This window comes from Bubalus bubalis, chromosome 17 (assembly GCF_019923935.1).
Source record: "Bubalus bubalis isolate 160015118507 breed Murrah chromosome 17, NDDB_SH_1, whole genome shotgun sequence".
Taxonomy (NCBI): Eukaryota; Metazoa; Chordata; class Mammalia; order Artiodactyla; family Bovidae; genus Bubalus; species Bubalus bubalis.
This window is the reverse complement of record NC_059173.1, coordinates 67033161-67052055: the sequence shown is the minus strand read 5'-3', so window position 1 is coordinate 67052055 and position 18895 is coordinate 67033161. Positions and strand designations below refer to the sequence as shown.

Here is an 18895-nt window from a genome sequence, read left to right as displayed (position 1 = left end):
ATTTTAAAAATGAGTTAAATTAGAATGTCACCGCTTTGTGTGTACCAAAACTTGATATCTAGTGTAAAACACAACATTTAATGGTCAAAACTGCTTTAATGCTCATTTCTATTATTACCACAAATAATTTCTGAGGAAGTAAAACTAGTTTTTCATTTTTAATAATTTTGCCCTCTTAAAAGCAGTAAAATGAGCCCTGTTTATTTTAGTTTTAATTTCCCCAGTCCAAATTCTTTACAATTCCAAATCTCCTCCTCTTTCCCGGCTTTAGGGTCAGAATCCAAGAAGATTAGAGAACTTCATGTCATCCTTACCTTCAAGCTATCTACCTGTAAATGCATGTGATTACAAAGTTTTTGGATAGAAAAGGGAAAGCTGATTTTCAGTATGGTATCTTTATTAAGTGCAAGTTGAAATTGGAGTTGATCTGATTCGTTTTTCTCTACAGAACAGTTAAACGAGTGGAATATAGTACACTCTTCTAATTTTTCTGGATTGAAATAACACCATAGTTTAAAGTATATCTTCTATGTGGTTCTAAGAAATGAATTTTGAGGGGTTAATTAACTAACTAATTTCAGAGCTATCACTGAGAGAGATTTTTTTTTTTTTTTAAAGAATAATGTCAGTCTGCATAAAGCTGTATTAACAAAGTAGACACTGATAGTAACTTGGAGGAGGGCATTCTGCATGAGCAGCTTCAACAAAGGGATTTTCCTAATAAGGAGAAAAAAACACTAGACAACTGAAGGTTATTTTTTTTTTTTTTTAAAAGATTATACTTGTGTTAAGAAATAAAGTGAGAACCGGATGAAATGCCAAGACTAGAATGAGGCTAGAGACATTCGTTCTGCAAGGTAGTAAATAGTTCAGTGGGGCCGTAGACGTGTTTTTCTTAGATATCAGTCTCAGCTTTTTCTCTCGTATCAACTTACAGTTTTCTAGTACCTTCTCTCCTATCCCTAGATCTCTATTGGTTTTTCCCCCCAGTGATTATAGTAGTATTCTTAGTCATATCCTTTTTTATTAAAGCATTGTTTTTGTTGTGATTAAACACCTATAACATAAAATTTGCCATGCTTAAGTGTACAGTTCGTTGGCTTTAAGCGCATTCACAGTGTTCTGCACCGTTAGCACTGTCATCTCCAGAACTTGTTATCTTTTCCAACAGAAATTCTGTGCCCTTTGAACACTAGCTCCTCATTCCGCATATAAGTGGAATCATACAATATTTTTCCTTTTTGACTGAGTTATTTCACTTATCTTCAAAATGTACCTATGTTATGTCTGAATTTTCTTGCTCTTCAGGCTGAATGATGTTCTTTGTTTGCACCCGTTCGTCCATCAGTGGCTCCTTAGGTTGTTTCCCCACCTCTCGGCTTTCGTGAATAACGCTGCTATGAACACGGGTGGACAAGTATCTGTGTGAGCCCTGGTTTTAGTTCTTCTGGGTGTACATCCAAAAGTGGAATTGCTGGATCATATAGTAATTTTTTGAGGAATCTCTCTATTTTCCGCAGTAGCTATGTCTGTCTTACATTCCCACCAACAGCACACAAGGGTCCCAGTTTCTCCACATCATTGCTAACTCTTATTTTTCTGTGTGTGTGTATAAGTAATAACCATATTAATGGATGTGCAGTGTGGTTCAGGTTTTGATTTGCATTTCCCTAATGGGGAAATTTTGATTTGCATTTCCCTAATGATTTTTTTAGTGATATTGAGCATCTTTACATGTGCTTATTGGTCTATATATATATATATATATATATATATATATATACACACACTAAGTCACTTCAGTCGTGTCCGACTCTGTGCAACCCCGTAGATGGCAGCCCACCAGGCTCCCTCGTCCCTGGGATTCTCCAGGCAAGAACACTGCAGTGGGTTGCCATTTCCTTCTCCAATGCATGAAAGTGAAAAGTGAAGGTAAAGTCGCTCAGTCATATCCGACTCTTAGCGACCCATGGACTGCAGCCTACCAGGCTCCTCTGTCCATGGGATTTTCCAGGCAAGAGTACTGGAGTGGGTTACCATTGCCTTCTCCAATATATATATATATATATATGGATATATATATCCATCTACTTGGATGAATGCAGTTGTTTACTTTTGTATAACTAAAAATGTCACCTCTGCTAATGATTTTGCATTTTCAAGTATTAATTCATTTTAAATTGTGATGTCAGAGAAGGGTGTACTTTAAGAAAATAGCATCATGGCTGGACTAGGGGTATTTCTTGTGTGTGGATTGCCTTCCCAGCAACCCACTTCGTAATATTTAGTAAGATAGGTCTCTCCAGAATCAAAGAAGAAATCACCCATTTCTGACATTTCTCTTTTCTAATTCTCTCCATATCACATTCTAAAAATCTATAAATACAGCTGAAAAGAGCGAGAAGTGAGATGACTGGCTATTGGAAGAAGAAAATAGAACGGAAAGAGAGGACAGGCTAAGTGGCTGAGCATTGTGAATGGATAGTTCACGTCTTTTATCTATCATCTGTTTCAAAACTACTACCCATTCTCACACTAAGATTTTTTAAAATCTTCATAATGTTCTAGTTTGTGGGCTTGCATATGAAATGTAGCATAAAGATTAATGTGGCATAAGTGGTTAATTTAGGAAACTATTTGGGATAATGCTAGAAAGATGAGTTTGGGGCCACTTGGAGGAGAGTTTTCATCTCCAAACTTTATCTTAGGCATTGGGGAACCATTCAGAGTTCTTGAGAAGTGGATTGTATAGCACATTCCATCTCCATGTTTTAGAAAGATATATCTGACTGTGGTATATCAGAGAAATTAGGCCCTAAGGATTTGTGATGAGCTGGTTAGTCAGTATTCATCTTACTTTAGTTACACCACAGGTTATATTTATAAATATTTGGGTTTTAAAATATATTTAATCAGTCACGGGACTGTTATACTTTCAAGTGGAATTGCTAAGTATTTCAGAATTATAGAGCTTGAACTGAAATTTGCAAACAACTAAAATGTCACGTGTTAAGACTAACCTGAAGTGTTTATTATTAACTATCCAGAACTAGAGTCGATTTAATGTCTTAGTGAGTATGAGATAAAGAATGGTACGTATGGAAGAGGAAAAGAGCTTACTGAAGACAAACACTTGAAGATACAGTGCTCATTCTGAATGAGGACGTTCTAAGATAGGACAAATGTATGTTTATAGTTTTTGAGCATGCATAAATACTGCCCTTAAATTTGAAGCACAGTTCAAAACACTCCTAAAATAATAATGCTGATATTTGCTTAAGAAAGGCAATAAATATTCAAAAGAAAATACAGTGATTAACTTTTGGATTTTTATAGAGAAAAGTTTACTTTCACTTTCTAGGGAGTATACCTAGGTTAGTCACTGGAGAAGTTTTCAAAGGGACCCTGTAGCATAGCCCTGCTCTGGTTGTCTTACTGACTTTGTAAGGGAGGTTCACCAGCTGTTTGACTGGCAGGAGCAGGAGCTTTCACTTCAGTAGTTTATAATTCCTGGCTATTCTAGGATAGTTTGCACTTCACCAAGCCTCAGACAGGTCAGGACATTTGGTAGGAGAAGGTTGAAAGACAAAAGCAGCAGGCCTTGGGTTCTCAGCCTTTTTTTTTTTAATTAGAAAGTTGTATTTTAGTTTGGTGGCTAGAATTTTTAGTAATGTGCCTGTATTACATGTAGAGAGTGTTCATCAGCCAAGAGGAGTTTTAAAATGTCAAAACCGGGAAAGGCTACTCTAAACCATGGCTTGGTTCCTGTTGATCTTAAAAGTGCAAAAGAGCCTCTACCACATCAAACCGTGATGAAGATATTTAGCATTAGCATCATTGCCCAAGGCCTCCCCTTTTGTCGAAGACGGGTAAGTCTCACACATTTGAAAAACAGGAATATTTGTTTAAATGAACTACTTCTGCCTCTTTTGGTGAAAACATGCTTCAAATTTCAATTGATATTTATAACTAAAACTATCGGAGCATTATGTCGCCCCTGAAAACTTCTGTAAGTGACAGTTTTAGTAACATGATAGAGAGTCTTGAGGGCTAGGTTACCTAATTTACCTTTTTGTCTCTCTCATTTATTTTTATGGTGTTAGAATTGTTTAAACTTACTTAAAATTGGTAAATTTAAAAACCATGTTTTGAAATATGTTGGCAAATACTGAAAACCCAAATTTATTGTTTTTATTTTGTGGGAAAAGTAAAGAGCTGGTGGGACTGTCCTTTAACATGGGAATTACAGTATCTAGCTCTTATAAAGAGTTTATCTGGCACTTGAAGCTAGATTATTTTTAAATCACTATTTTTTAAATTAAACTTAACATAATAGTGACATTACTTTTTGCTGTTATGTAAAATAAAACTAGTGTGCCGTTGTGTGGCAGTTACGATATAGTTTATATATAGACAATCCTGAAGTAACAAACATTTTGTAGAATTTGTACTAATCTATAATCAGGTTATGATTTTCTGTATGTTCTTCAGGATAACATTCTCTTCCCCTCCAAGTTTTGACCCTGTTTATATTAATGGTTTTGTTGTATTTTTTGAGTTACTTCATATTGCCATTTTGAATTATTAACTAGAGTAATATATTTTTAGATCTAGTATATGTTTAGGATCCTGAACACATTAAACCGAAAAATACCTGTCAGAGATGCACATATCCGTACTATTAGTGTTTTAGTCCTTTTTAACTCTCTCCTCTTTTCTTTTAATTGAAAGACAAATATTCTATTAAACAAATAGGTTAACTTATAATACCTGAAAAGTATTTTTCCTCTTTATTTGCTGGGACTTAAATAGCCTTTGTAAAAATACGTTTTCTAATTACTTTAGTTTTTGAACTGTTTCTACTTCTACTCCAAATAAGTGGTAGCCATGTTGAAAAGCATTTTAAGTAGGTTTTAAATGTAATACAAATTAAACATTGAATATAAAATATAAATCTTTCTGTCCCCTCATTTTCTTCTTTACTATGTTTTCAGAAAGTGTTTCTTGTTTTCTTTAAATCTTTTCTTCTTTCGCTTTGTCACTTTTATAACTTCTGAATGAGGTCACTGCTCTGATTTAAGCATTTACACAGAGGCCTCTAGTAGCCTCTCTAAGGTCATTAATAAATTATTTTTTATTTTAATACTTCTGTAAAAAAATATCAATACAAGTAAACCATCAAATTAAGGAAAATAAATTGGAATTTTTTAATTGAGGGGTTAAGATATTGACAATCAAGATAATTTTTTTCTTGTTGAATATTTCTAATAAACTTAAGTACAGTGTATGACGGATTACTTCATTATGTCACAATGCATGTTTTCTGTCTTCATCTTTACATGAAACTTAAAAGAATCAGGAGCAGATTCTATTAAGAAAATTTAATAGACAACTTGAAGGCTTTCCTTGGGGGTTTCCTAGGGTCACTATTCAGTTCGACTTTTCTAGGCTACTGTTAACGTTAAATTATAGCCTGGCATTTGTTATTACAGAAGAGTACTAAATTTGAAAAGTAGAATTCAAACTAGAACATCATTCTAAATTAGGGGAAGATAGTTAGAAAACAGAATTAACACACTCATTTTTAGACTGCCTGCCAATAATTTACTATTGCATAACTCATTGACTCTGACTACTAGAAATATTAGAGGGCTAGTGTAATTATATCCCTATCCCCTCCTTTTTGCAACTGGTTTAAAGTAGCTTTAAATTGATTCACATGTTCTTTGTTGTTTAACTTACTTATTTTCCCTTAGTAATGTTAATGATAGACACTTTAAATGTATTTTTTATCAAAGATTTTGAAAAGACTTCTGGTGTTATATGTAATTAATCATATTTTGTACCTAACATCCAGTATATCTTTCATTTTTAATCAGATTATTATACACTGACCACATGTGTGTAGATTTCTCTGTTTTGTAGGCCATTTTTTTCTTCTAAGTAGTGAGATAATACTGTGTGACCTCTTACAAGACTCTGTAGGTTTGACCTGTTAAAAGTTGAAAAATATGATATTGCCCCTCCATTCATCATAGGTGTTGATCTATTGAATGTTTGCACAATAAAATAATTTTTTAAATTGTGAAAAATTCTTTGGAATAGTTTTCATAACTACAACTTCAATTTATAGCTCTTGAAATGCTTTCACGGAATTAATTTACTCCATCATTAAGTACTATCAGTACTGCTAGTCTAATTTACTATAATGTAAATGATTTTGGTTTCTAAAATAACTGACCATCCTTTAAAGGGAGAGAAAATTTACAGGAAAAACTTAGTTTATAAAATCACTGGAAAATTGTTTTATTTTTCTTTGAAATTGGAATGCCTATATGGTAATACTATATTTCCAAATCCTAAGATACATTATTTTTCTACATTTTAAACATATATGAAATTAGGATATGTCTTGTTGGAATTTCATAGCTTATCTGGCACCATTTTTTGCTTTCTGATGATAAGAGAAATAATAGTATCTTGCAATTAATAATAGTATGTTGAAAGAAAATTCACTTTAAGGCTTAAATCTTGAACTCTTTTTGTTTTTGTTTGGAGACTTTTAAGCATTTACAATATTCTCATGAGGTTATTCTTCAGTGTTACTTTTTGGTAGAAATTTCCAAATGACATGAAATTCATGGTTTATATCCGGGCTTTTAAAGATACCTGGTTGACTGTTGGTTTATAGAAAAATGTGTTTGTAGAGAGCGTTTATATTCTTGGATTTGAACCACATGCCAGTTGTGTAGCATAAGCAGCAGCAGCAGAGCTGAGTAAGGGAATGGGGTCAAACTGCTGGTGGACGCTGTAGGGAGGTGAGCGGCAGGCAGTATGGTGCAGAACTTGTTCCCCTGAAACCCGGAGCTCAGGCAACGATGAGATATATGACTAGTTTTCTGATAGTTGAAAATAATTTTGTAGTAGTTATATTCTATACCAAGTTCTGTTTAAAGTACCATGTCCATGTTTAAAAATAAATGCTTTGCTTTAAAATGAAAATGGAGATAAAATTAAAATAGAACATTTGTGTCATTTGAGAAAATATTTGAGTTAATATCACTCTGTGTATTGTTACCATTGCGTACATGCATGCTCAGTCGCGTCTGACTCTTTGTGACCCTATGGACTGTAACCTACCAGGCTCCTCTGTCCTTGGGATTCTCCAGGCAAGAATGCTGGAGTGTGTTGCCATGCCCTCCTCCAGGGGACTTTTGTGACCCAGGAATCAAACCTATGTCTCCTGCATTGCAGGCAGATTCTTTAGCATTAGTTTAAGTCAAGGGTCCACAAGGGTCCTTTTTTTGCAGAGGGCCGGCAACTATTTTGGGCTCTGTGGACCAGATAGTCATATAGAACTACTGAGCTCTGCCATTATTTGAAAGTAGCTGCCATTGTTTGAAAATGGACATGATTGTGTTTTAATAAAACTTTATTCATGAAACAGAGACATAGGTTTTTAGGATTACAATACTACCATAGTAAATCTTCTTGTGCATACATCTTTTTGTTTGAATGTAAGTTTCAGTTAACAGTTAAGTTTTAGAAAGATTGTTAGAGCCATAAGCCTTTCATTCCTTTAGAAATCTTGATTCTCTCTTCTAATTCTTTTGTAGCTATGTAGAGAAAAATGTTTATGTGCCTAATCACTAGAATTTTTACATACTGCTTATTAATTTACCTTCTCAATATACAGTTGTTGGTTAATCGCTGAGTTGTGTCTGAATTTTTTGTGATCCCATGGACTATAACTTGCCAGGCTCCTCTGTCCATGGGATTTCCCAGGCAAGAATACTGGAGAGCTTGCCATTTCCTTCTCTAGGGGAACTTCCCAACCCAGGGATCAGACTGCATCTCTTATATTGGCAGGAGGGTTCATTACCACTGAGCCCCAGGAAACCCTTGCTATCATTGTATAATAACCTACTAAATATACTGTGCATTCTCCAGCCATTTTATGTATTTTAATTAATTTTTAAATGTTTGTTAATATTGTAAGTTAGGTATTATCTCCACTTGGTATACTTGAAAGCCAGGCCTCAAACAAGTTACCTATCCCCAATTTTCTTGGTAAAGAGTAAAGCTGGTGTTTAACCTCAGGACTCTCCAGTGCTACAGGTAGTAGCTATTTTCTTTCTACTATGTTTTTTGACCTTTTTAAAATGAACTTAAACTTTTTTCAACCACTGTTTATATTTTGAAGGGTAAGCCTGGGAACATATCAATGTTGACATTGTTTCTTTGACAATAATTCATTCAAAGCTTCAAATAATTGACCTAAAGATAACTTTGGTAGCATATTATATTTATAGATTGAGTATTTTTTGTGTACTCTCTTTTTAAAATGTTTCATTTGTAAAGTTATCCCACAGATGATGCAGTGATTATAGTCATAAAAAACTAGAAATATTCAAAGAGTATATACATTTATTGTCTTTATAAGCTGAGGGGTGGTACCTGGTAAAGAAAAAGTTATTCATAACCCTTGTTAAAATCAAGACAGACGTTCAGGAGGACTGTCGTGGTACATGTAGGGACTATTACTATTCTGTGCATGCTACGTTGCTTCAGTCATGTCCGACTATGTGCGATCCTATGGACTATAGCCTCACAGGCTCCTCTGTCCATGGGATTCTCCAGGCAAGAATACTGGAGTGGATTCCCAACCCAGGGATTGAACCCACATCTCTTTACATCTCCTGCATTGGCAGGCAGATTCTTTACTACTAGTGCCACCTGGGAAGGGACTTCCACTAGGGAGGCTCGCAGTAGGGGAGGCAGATTGGGCTCAACTCTTAAAAGTACAAATTTACAGCCATAAAGCAGGTTAGAAAGTCTGATGGTAGATAATTACTAAGAAATATCAAGGCTAACAGGATGACACTGGTTAAATGAACTAATCAAGGTGGTCAAACATCACCTGGGGGATGGGAGACTGGCGGACCCAGCAGATATGAGGGGGAGGTTCGGGTCCCGAATGTGATCAATATCAAGGGTGGGGAATTCTGGTTAATGTGATGTAGCAGGATTCTTGCTAAAATTTGGTTCTTGAGAACATGCCCAAGGGCAGGGCCTAGTTGAAAAAGAGCTCAAAGGAGCCTGATTAGAGTTTGGTTAAGGAGAGAACCTTTGTCATACTGCCGGGTCTGTGTTTGGTAGGCAACCAGTCAGAACAGCGTGTCTGACAGATTAACCATCTTCACACTGCAGTGCAGTTCCATTCTCATCAGTTTGTTCAAGTAACACTTTTGCCTGTGATGACAAAAATTCAAAATAACATTATATGTCTCTTAGCTTTTGTATTCTCTTGGATTCAAGTTTTTTTCTTCATTGTTGAATTATTGATGATACTAATTTTTAAGAATACCCTGTATTCAAAATTTTATTCTCATTTAGGCATAATCTATTTTGTTGTTTTATATGTATAATCTTCAGTTAGTTCAAGCTATCTATACTTTTTTAGGCTCCTTTAATAGACTTTTCAGCAAATATCTGCCAGTTTTATCAGACAGTTGTATTGCCTTTGTTTCAGAAAACAACCTCTCTAATTATTTACTCTACAGTATAATTTTCACTTGTATGAAGATTTTGTAAGCCATTATAAGTTCTGTTGTTCAAGCAAACTTGTGAAGTACTACCTTCCTGAGAAGTTTGATAATCTCCTAAATCCTCTGAGTTGAGTGATGATATAGAGAATTTTTATTTTCTTGGAATAGTTAATATTTTCTACTTCTCTTTATAAAAATTAGATATGCTCAGTATGTAAAATACAGAAGTGTTTCTTTTCATTTTCCTAAATTATCAGTAATTCCACTGTTCACAAATAACCACAATAAAAATTATAAGGAAATAATTTTTTAATTGATACTTTAATTCATTTTTAAGGTATCACTGGTAGTTCTCTATGGCTGTAGTTATTCAAAAGTGTATTATAATCTGTCAAGTGGATGTATCATCATTTTCCTACTGTTGCTAATTTGGTCAGTGACCTGCTTTGAACTTTTTTATATATAAATCTTTAATGTCCCTATACACTTTTTTCTGGAAGTAGAATTATTGGGTCAAGGAGTATGAAATTTTTTTTAGATTGTTGATAAATACTACTAAATTGTTTTCCAGAAAGACTGTATCAAATCAAAACCAACATGAGGGACTTCCAATGTTGTTTAACAAGAGAAAGAAATCATATTTTAAGCAAATTTATTTCTAGTATGACCAAGTTTTATGGATTTTACTTACTTGATAATATATTTCAGTGTTTATTGTTCTAAGTTTTCTATCGAAGGAATGTTTTTTCATTTTGAGAAAATAATTATATATGTTATACTTAAAACTTCAATAGGAAAATATACAAATAGAACAAGAAATTATTTGTTGCTAATGTGATTTTAAAAACTTCTTTCTGGAAAATAATATTTTCCATTGACCTGCCATGTATATTATTTGTAGCTATAATTTTCTTCTACTCTTCCCATAGTTTTAAAGCTGTCGTCTTTTTTTATCTGCACAGATGATCCATATGTGTAGTTTTATAATTTATCATTGATTTATATATTTTTACTGTCTTATGGTTATCTCAGTTTTTGTCATCTTAGTTTATACGTTTATATTTCTGAGTTTTAGTGTGATGTTTGTACAGTTTAAATGACAGCCTCTCCCAAAGTATATTGCTATTAATAATCTCTACTACAGGAGTACTTTTCATGCTAGCAAACGCAGCTGCCAGAAATACTTGCCTGTTTCTTAAAGCACTACAACTTGGTCTTACATTTCTGACATAGCTTTGCCTTTTGCCCCAATCCAGGTTTACCTTTTATTTTTATTTTTTAATTCTAGTCTAGCTATGATTAATTCTTTTTTAAAGTAGTTGTAGCAAATCTGCTCTTCTAAAATGTCTTGATGCCCAAAAGAGATTTCACGAGACTCAACATTTGTTTCATGGAACTCTTAGTCAAGAGGAAATAGTTGGATATTTCCTTAACCTACAGAAATAATGAAACCTTTAAAAAGCCAGCATCATGTTCCCCTCCCCCATACTGGTGTATTCTGTATCTGCCGTTACATTTGTGCCACTTTCTCCAAATCCTTTCCATGACCTCACAGCCAGGCTTCTCTCTCTGGATGGAACCTTCCCCCCAGCACTGACGCTTCCACCGTCCTCACCCACGAGTGGCGCGTACCGTAGTTGTGGCCATTACCTTTGGCTCCTGAACTTACATGGACTGTCTAGTGGTGATATTTGACAGCTTCCTTTAGTTATCTTGTCTCCTCACTTGAGGCTATAAACTCTTAGACTTCAGAAATTATCTTTAATATCTTTTTATGTATGACCAATTTGTTGAAGTTTTTGTTAAGTCTAGAAAATTCTTAAAGGGGTTTTGATACTGTTAGAATATGACATGTTTTTGTTTACTAAATACTTTCAAATGACTGTGCAGCTGTGATGTTGAATATTTCATTTTCTAAATATAACTAAACTCAGATACAGTTTGATGCTTAATCTTAAAAGTAATTACTACTTAGCAGTTTTGAAAATGAAGGAGAAACAAACATAGGGTATACTCATTTAGATGGCACTTATGAGAGTCTGCCATAGCCAAAAAAGTCAGAAAATATGAAAACTATTACAAAACTTTGGAAAGAAAGAACAGAGTGGTGCTGTGAGCAAGTTTGGAGAGTGATTTTAATAGATTCTCTGATTTTTTTTTTTTAAGTGCATAAACTAAAATGGAGCTTTCTAAAGTTTTGTCCACACATGTATTCCATTGGAACTTGGGGAAAAACTGGCATTTCCAGATCATCTGATATCTTTTATTGTCACTGTATTTCATCAATAAAAGAATTAACTGGTTACCACATATCAGGAGATTTTGTTTTAAATCCTGTCAATTTCTTAAGAATGTTTCCTACATCATGCAAAAGATGAGTAAGCAGAATATAAACTTAAATTTTCTTGTGGTCTTATTTTTTTGTATTGTGCAAGGCAGTAGCTGTAAATAAAAAGATGATTCTTCCCTTCTTCCTGTGGATATGCAAAAGTGAAAATCACAGTTCTCTTGAGCGTTTTATAGTTAGTGGTTAAACCATAAATAAACCCTTATAGTACAAAAGGGTAGTTGCTTAAATGGATTCCTATAGCAAATAGGAGCAATGTAGGAGCATGAGAGGGCCACCTTGGTCTCAATGCAATGGCTCAGGAAAGGCTTCACAGCACCTTTAAAATGGGAAGGATATTGTTTGCTAAGCAGATGATCAGAGAAGTGGACAGAAGAAACTTGTGTTATTGTTTGGTCTCACATATTGTTTTTTTTTTCACATTAATTATACTGCAAATTATTCACTTATTTCTGGATATGAGATTTATTAATAGTAATAAGAGTCCTGAAATATGTATTAACTTAGAACAAGGTTGGAAACTTTTCTAGAATCTGTAGATGTAACAGTGAAGTAGATGGACAAAGGCCATGCCCTCATGGAGCTTAGATTCTATTTCAGGGAAGCAGGAAAGTAATGCTAATGTTGGATGTTGCTAAAACAGGGTAACAGTATAATAGGGTCTAATGGGATGCAGGGAAGACACTGGTCTAAGTACTTTCCACATATGAACTCATTTAATCCTTACAGTTACCTCATGAAGTAACAGACTGCATTATGTTCTCCCTGTTTTGTAGATATAGGATCCAGAGGTGTAGGAAGTTTAGCTGACTTGCCCTAGAGCTAGTAGATGATGGAGCTAAGATTCTAACCTGGGTATCTAGCTACAGCATCGTTAAAAACTATGGTATATTGACTGGATAGTGATTTGTTGAAGGAATGGTTTCAAGGGTTAACTTTTGCCATGTAATCCTAGATTTTAAAATACGACAGAGGATGAGATGGCTGGATGGCATCACCGACTCGATGCACAGGAGTTTGGGTGAACTCCTGGAGTTGGTGATGGGCAGGGAGGCCTGGCGTGCTGCGATTCATGGGGTCGCAGAGTCGGACACGACTGAGCGACTGAACTGAACTGAATTCATATTTTGTTTTCACAATTTATGATGACCTCAATCACATTGCTTTCTAGATGTTTTTGTCATCTTGTGATGTCAAAGTATTATGTTGCGCCTCAGTTGTCAGATATTAATGCAAAGAAAATTATTGTTTGTAAATCTACAACTACAGCATAGAAATAACTGCCATGAATTGTTACCCCCTTTTGTTGATAACAATCAGGGCAAGCCTATTTCAACTTGTAGGTCATATTTTACAGAAACTAACTTAGTTTAAGTTAAGATGTGGAGTATGGGAGACAGATGAAAAATATGCTAGAAATAAACAGGTTACGAAGCTTCTGGCTGGGTAAACAGGTATGAAATAAAACTGTGGTCCCTTGTCTGCAGACCAAGAGTCCAGTAAGCCCTGAAAACAAAATGCTTTAACAAGTTATCCAAATCTAACCCTGACTAACATAAGACACTCATGTTTATTGTTTATCTGAATATTTGTATATTTTGCTACAGAAATGTTCATATGTGATATACTAGAAGTGTTCTGCCATGCACAGCATATGTCCCATGTTACCTTCTAAACTCCAGAAAGTTTTGAAATCAGGAACACAGCTTTCTCCAAAATTGTGGCACTAACTACAGACAGCTATCATCCACATATAAAAAATGGAATATACTTTGAAATGTCGAAGTAACCTAAGCCTTATCTTAAGTCTGTCTACATTCATATTTAAATGCTTTACATTAATACCTAAATTTTATTAACCCAATTATGGGCAGCTCCATATAGTATGATGATAGTTCAGAGCTTATATATTATTTTTCTTCAGTGATTAAATGCAGCTTATACTAGCAGACTTTAAGTGAGGAAGGAGTACGTCAGCCACTTATTTTTCTCAGTTTTCTGCTAAATATTAACACCACTAAATTAATTTTCATTCTGCTAATGCATATTAGGCATATACATCCTCCTTGCGTGTGATGCTAATGTAACAAAGATGAATGAGGCAGCAAAGACCTTCCCTTAAGAAGGCCACTGAAGCTTTTCTGTCTCTGAAAGACTTACCTTATTTTCTCCTTTCCATGGTCACATATCAAAATTAGAGGAACACAGATTAATTAATCTATTCAGTAAATAAGCATCTGTTAGTTTACAGGCACAGTTCTAGATACAGTATTGAACAAAACAGAAATAAGAAAGACATACAGTTTTTATAATTTAGTATTTCAGACCCTGAGATTTCCACCTCAGTGTGGACAGGATGGGCTTTCCAGGTGACTCAGTGGTAAAGAATCCGCCTGCCAATGCAACAGATGTGGGTTTGATCCCTGGATCAGGAAGATCCCTAGAGGAAGAAGTGGCAACCCACTTCAGTATTCTTGCATGGGAGATAGCCTGGTGGGCTCCAGTCCATAGAGTCATAAAGAGCTGGACATGACTGAGCACACAGGCACACACATGGACATCATGTTTGGTCTGCTTCAGTATAGAGTGTGTCACCAGACACTTTTATTCAGTTGTGTACTTCTCTTTCGGAGAAGGCAGTGGCAACCCTCTCCAGCACTCTTGCCTGGAAAATCCTATGGAGTCGCTAAGAGTCAGACAGGACTGAGCGACTTCACTTTCACTTTTCACTTGCATGCACTGGAGAAGGAAATGGCAACCCACTCCAGTGTTCTTGCCTGGAGAATCCCAGGGACTGGGGAGACTGGTGGGCTGCCATCTATGGGGTCGCACAGAGTCGGACATGACTGAAGTGACTTAGCAGCAGCAGCATCAGTACTTCACATTTCCAAGAGGGTTGGTGATCATTTATTTGTGTTATGGTTTCTCCATATGTATATAAGGATGCCTCCATACACATACATATTAATACATATGCACACACTCTGCCTTACTTGATAGCATTATGTTGGTAACTTAATTGAAAAATATTATGATCTATAAGTTTTCAAATACTGCTGGGTAGTATACAGCATAGAATATTATCTTGAGGCTCTGAAAAATTAAATATGATGCCATACTATTTCATTTTTCATGTTTTTGCCGGAAAACTGTAGTCTTTAATATCAGGCTCACCACAGTGATTTCTTCCTGGATTGTTCCTAAGTCAGAATTAGAGTTCTTGACCCTATCCCTGACCTTTTAATGGAAACTTGCATAAATTAATGTGTCTCACATATAAATCAGTTAAATAATGGTAGATATAATTGTGGTAGATGTAAATAATGATACTATAATGTAGGATTTTTTAAAGATGTGGTATGTTTTTCTATAGGAGTAATATTAGAAAGGACTACCATTTGTGGTAAAACCAATGACATTCTTAGTTTCTTTTATAAGAACTTATCAATGCAACACATCTCTTTATTTGCATATATAGAGCTTTATTCCTACAGTGGGTAAAAGGTAAAATAATTATAGTAGGTTTTTTAAAAGTAAATCTAAGATTAGATTAATAAAAGTTTTTCTTGTGGTTTTGGTAATGTCTATGTGTGTAAGTGTTTATGTATACATTTATGAACTTTATTGAAATTTTTTTAGATCTGGGGGAAACAATTCAACAGTATTTCTCAGACGTTAATATACAAATATTGACCTCAAATGCACATAGCTTATTAGCCATTTGTTTATTTACTTATGTTTTTTATTGATCATGTAATGTTGTGGCTTCTCTGTAGCTCAGACAGTAAAGAATCTAGTTACAGTGCAGGAGACCTGGGTTTAATCCCTGGGTCGGAAAGATTGCCTGGAGAAGGAAATGGCAATCCACTCCAGTATTCTTGCCAAGAGAGCTCCATGGACAGAGGAGCCTGGCGGGCTGCAGTCCATGGGGTCACAAAGAGTTGGACATGACTGGGCAACTAACACTACATGTAATGTTGGGGAAATCTATTTTGAGAGAAAAAAATATATATGATAATGTTGGATGAAATTCTCTTAAACTTGTTCTCCTTACTAGTCTTGAAAATGAAAATTGAAATCTGTGGCTTATTCCTGTATTTAATTACATTTTTATGTGTGGATGATCTCAGATTATTCACTTGGGAGCAATTCAAACAGCTTAAACAGCTTTTCAGTAATCCACAGATATCTCTACATTATCAGTTCAGATTTTAAAATGTCATTGTTACTACTAGTTTGAACATGTAGGGGCAGTATAGTACTGTTCTTATAAATCTTGTCTGAATTTGTGAGTTTTTAAAAAATCTTTTAAGTGTTGTTAGAAGCTTTTTCTTTGAGGAAGTACAACTTCATATCTTATTTTTTAAAGGATAATTGGTACTGTTTTATTAAGTTGGGACTATTCTTTCAATTTGGGTTCTTTTATATGTATATATACACACACACTATTCTATACAAAAGCTTTCATATTATATAAGCTCATGGCCTTGATTTATATTTGAAGTCAAAGACTTATGTTAAGCTAGTTAACAGGGAAAATGCATTTTTATGGTTAGACAATAAAATAGAGGACAAGTAGATTCACAGAAATACTAAAATCAGTGCAATTTTGTTCTTATTCATTCTGTACCAGCCTTTCAAAATTAATGGTTAATCATGAGAATTTTAAAAGTTAAGTCTTAATTTTTCAACCTGATAAGTAAACAAAACTTAAAACTCCTAAACACTTACTTTAAGATTCCTTAATATGTAAATAATTTTTCAATAACAAAATGATTAAGAGCTGTTATAAAATTTATAGTAGCTTTTTTTTTTCCACTTAAGGCAGTCTACATTTAATAATTAAAAAGCAACAACTGAGTAGTTATCTCTTCTATCCATTCCATTTATTTATTCCATCTATTCAACAACTTTTACAAGCCAAGAACTTCTTTAGGCGTTTGGAGTACAACAATGAATGAAGCAGACTCAAATCCTTGGCCTTGTGGAGATAATATCAGAGTGGTAGACTGTTTAAGAGCATAGAGATAGTCATTTAGACTGGGCTGAAGTTTTTAGCTTCATCATTTATTATGCCTCTGTAGGATGGAGATAATAATAGTACCTACTTCATAGGATTGTTTTAAGGGTTAAATGAAATAATGTATAGAAAGTATAGTTATACGATAAGAACTTAGTAACAGTTATGAAGTCCACATAAGAGATATTTAGATGTGCTGGTAAAAATTATAATTAATTCTCATGTAATAGCACTTCTTTCACTATGGTTTGTATTTTGAATATGTTTCATTTTTAGTTTCTTTAGATTGTGAGAGAAAATTCATAACACCAATTTTAAATGGTCATTTTTCTTAAACAGTTTCCTGAGTGACTGTTAATCTCTAAATGGAAAGATACTGCACATAAAAAATTAATATGCTCTGTATCTACTTACATTCCATAGATTCATTCAGTGTGACTCTCATGTATATAAAACTTAACCCAATATGCCTTCCTGAATTAAGAAGGTAACATGTGCCATCTTAGTATTTTGTTTAGAGTTTCAAATGTGTTGCTTCAAATATCATAAACTTTTTAAAAATTAAATTTCTATATAAAAATTAAAAACATAGTTTGTTGGTTCACATGTTAGTGGCTAGAATGTCTAAGAAATAGTTTCCATAATGGTTTTTAAGTTCTGTCTCTCTTTCTTTCCCTTAAGGCCCCAAAATATGTTAATTAAGAAATGGAACATAACTTGTTAAAATCTTTGAAAACTGGCTTTTCCAAATGACATCTGGTATATTATTACTATATAAGAATTGAGATTTAAAAAGTTAAAGAATGGGTTCACAGGTCTTAACAAAAGTACTTAGAAATTTTAGATCTATCTTTGGTATCCTGTGCTGCTCTTATTTCTTTTTATTTTTCAGTTATGTGGAAACCCCACGTTTAACACACATGTGCATACACAGGCACAAATACATATCCCCCAAATACATAGAAGTAAAATTCTCATCACCACCACCTCCCTGTTTAATAGCTTATCTGCTCTGTTCATGCGACAACTGCTTCATTGAGGGGAAGTTGTTGTTCTGCCGTTTTCATATTGGCTTTGTTATCATGCAGGATTTTCAGCTGCTCATGCTCATTACCATACAGCTGGTATGTAGAAACGAGAAGGAAGCAAGCAGAAGTTGTACTGTCTACAAGAATAAGAAGCTGTCTTGCAGATGGGGTGCTGGCAGATGGGGCATGTGTTTGAACAGGTTTTACTAATAACAGAATGCATTAAAAATCATTCTGAGAAAGTCTAAGGTCAGTGCCATGAATTCAGAGCTTGAGAGGTTGTTCAGCTTTTCCTAGACCTTTTTAGAATATTAATTAACTCTAATGCAAAAAAGTAATAAATGGCCAACCACAACCTCTTCCAAAATTTTCTTTATCGGTTTTCCTTTTTAAAATTTGAATGTATTTTGTTTCTTTTTAATCTGATTTAAAATGCACTAGTACTGTTAGCTGGTGTTTTTCATCATCTTGCACTTTATTTTGTAGTCTTCAAATATATTTAATGTTCCCAGAGCATGTTTATATACACAACTGTTTTGATACATGTGCTCTGAACATGTAAACATTCTCTAAGCAATGTGATGACATTCTTCAGTTTTGATACATGAGAATTTGATTAGAAGAAGAAAACGAAAGAGGATTTCAAAATCCATGTTTGTAGTGTTGACCACATTGAAGATTGAGATGAGTTATATTCTCTCTGCATTCAAAATTAAGTGGTGGAATGCCCCACATGTATCTTTTGTTAAAATTATTACTTGTATATTTTTAATATTCACAAAACCATAATGAATAAAGTAGTAATTGAAAAAATATCAGTAGTCTTTAAAGGATATTTCAGTAGGATCTCAGTGTTTTGACCCCTTTCATTAAATATACTGCTTCTTGATACATCCTGTCTCAATGGGAGATGGTGATAAAAAGCAGGTAGAGCCACGTAAGGCTAGGCAAT

At 34.3% G+C, this 18895-nt stretch overlaps 1 protein-coding gene across 8 annotated transcripts in view; it reads left to right on the top strand.

The window, feature by feature from the left end:
* FBXW7 (F-box and WD repeat domain containing 7) overlaps window positions 1-18895 on the top strand; it is a 230164-nt gene that overhangs the window by 161576 nt on the left and 49693 nt on the right. Inside the window, exon 1 of one of the 8 annotated variants that reach the window (XM_006057572.4) lies at window positions 3692-3869. The exons of the other annotated variants lie outside the window; for them this stretch is intronic. Coding sequence (XP_006057634.1) covers window positions 3723-3869 — 147 coding nt within the window. The 5' untranslated portion in view covers window positions 3692-3722. Of the gene's footprint in view, window positions 1-3691; window positions 3870-18895 lie in introns of those variants that run through there. 8 annotated transcript variants of the gene reach the window in all.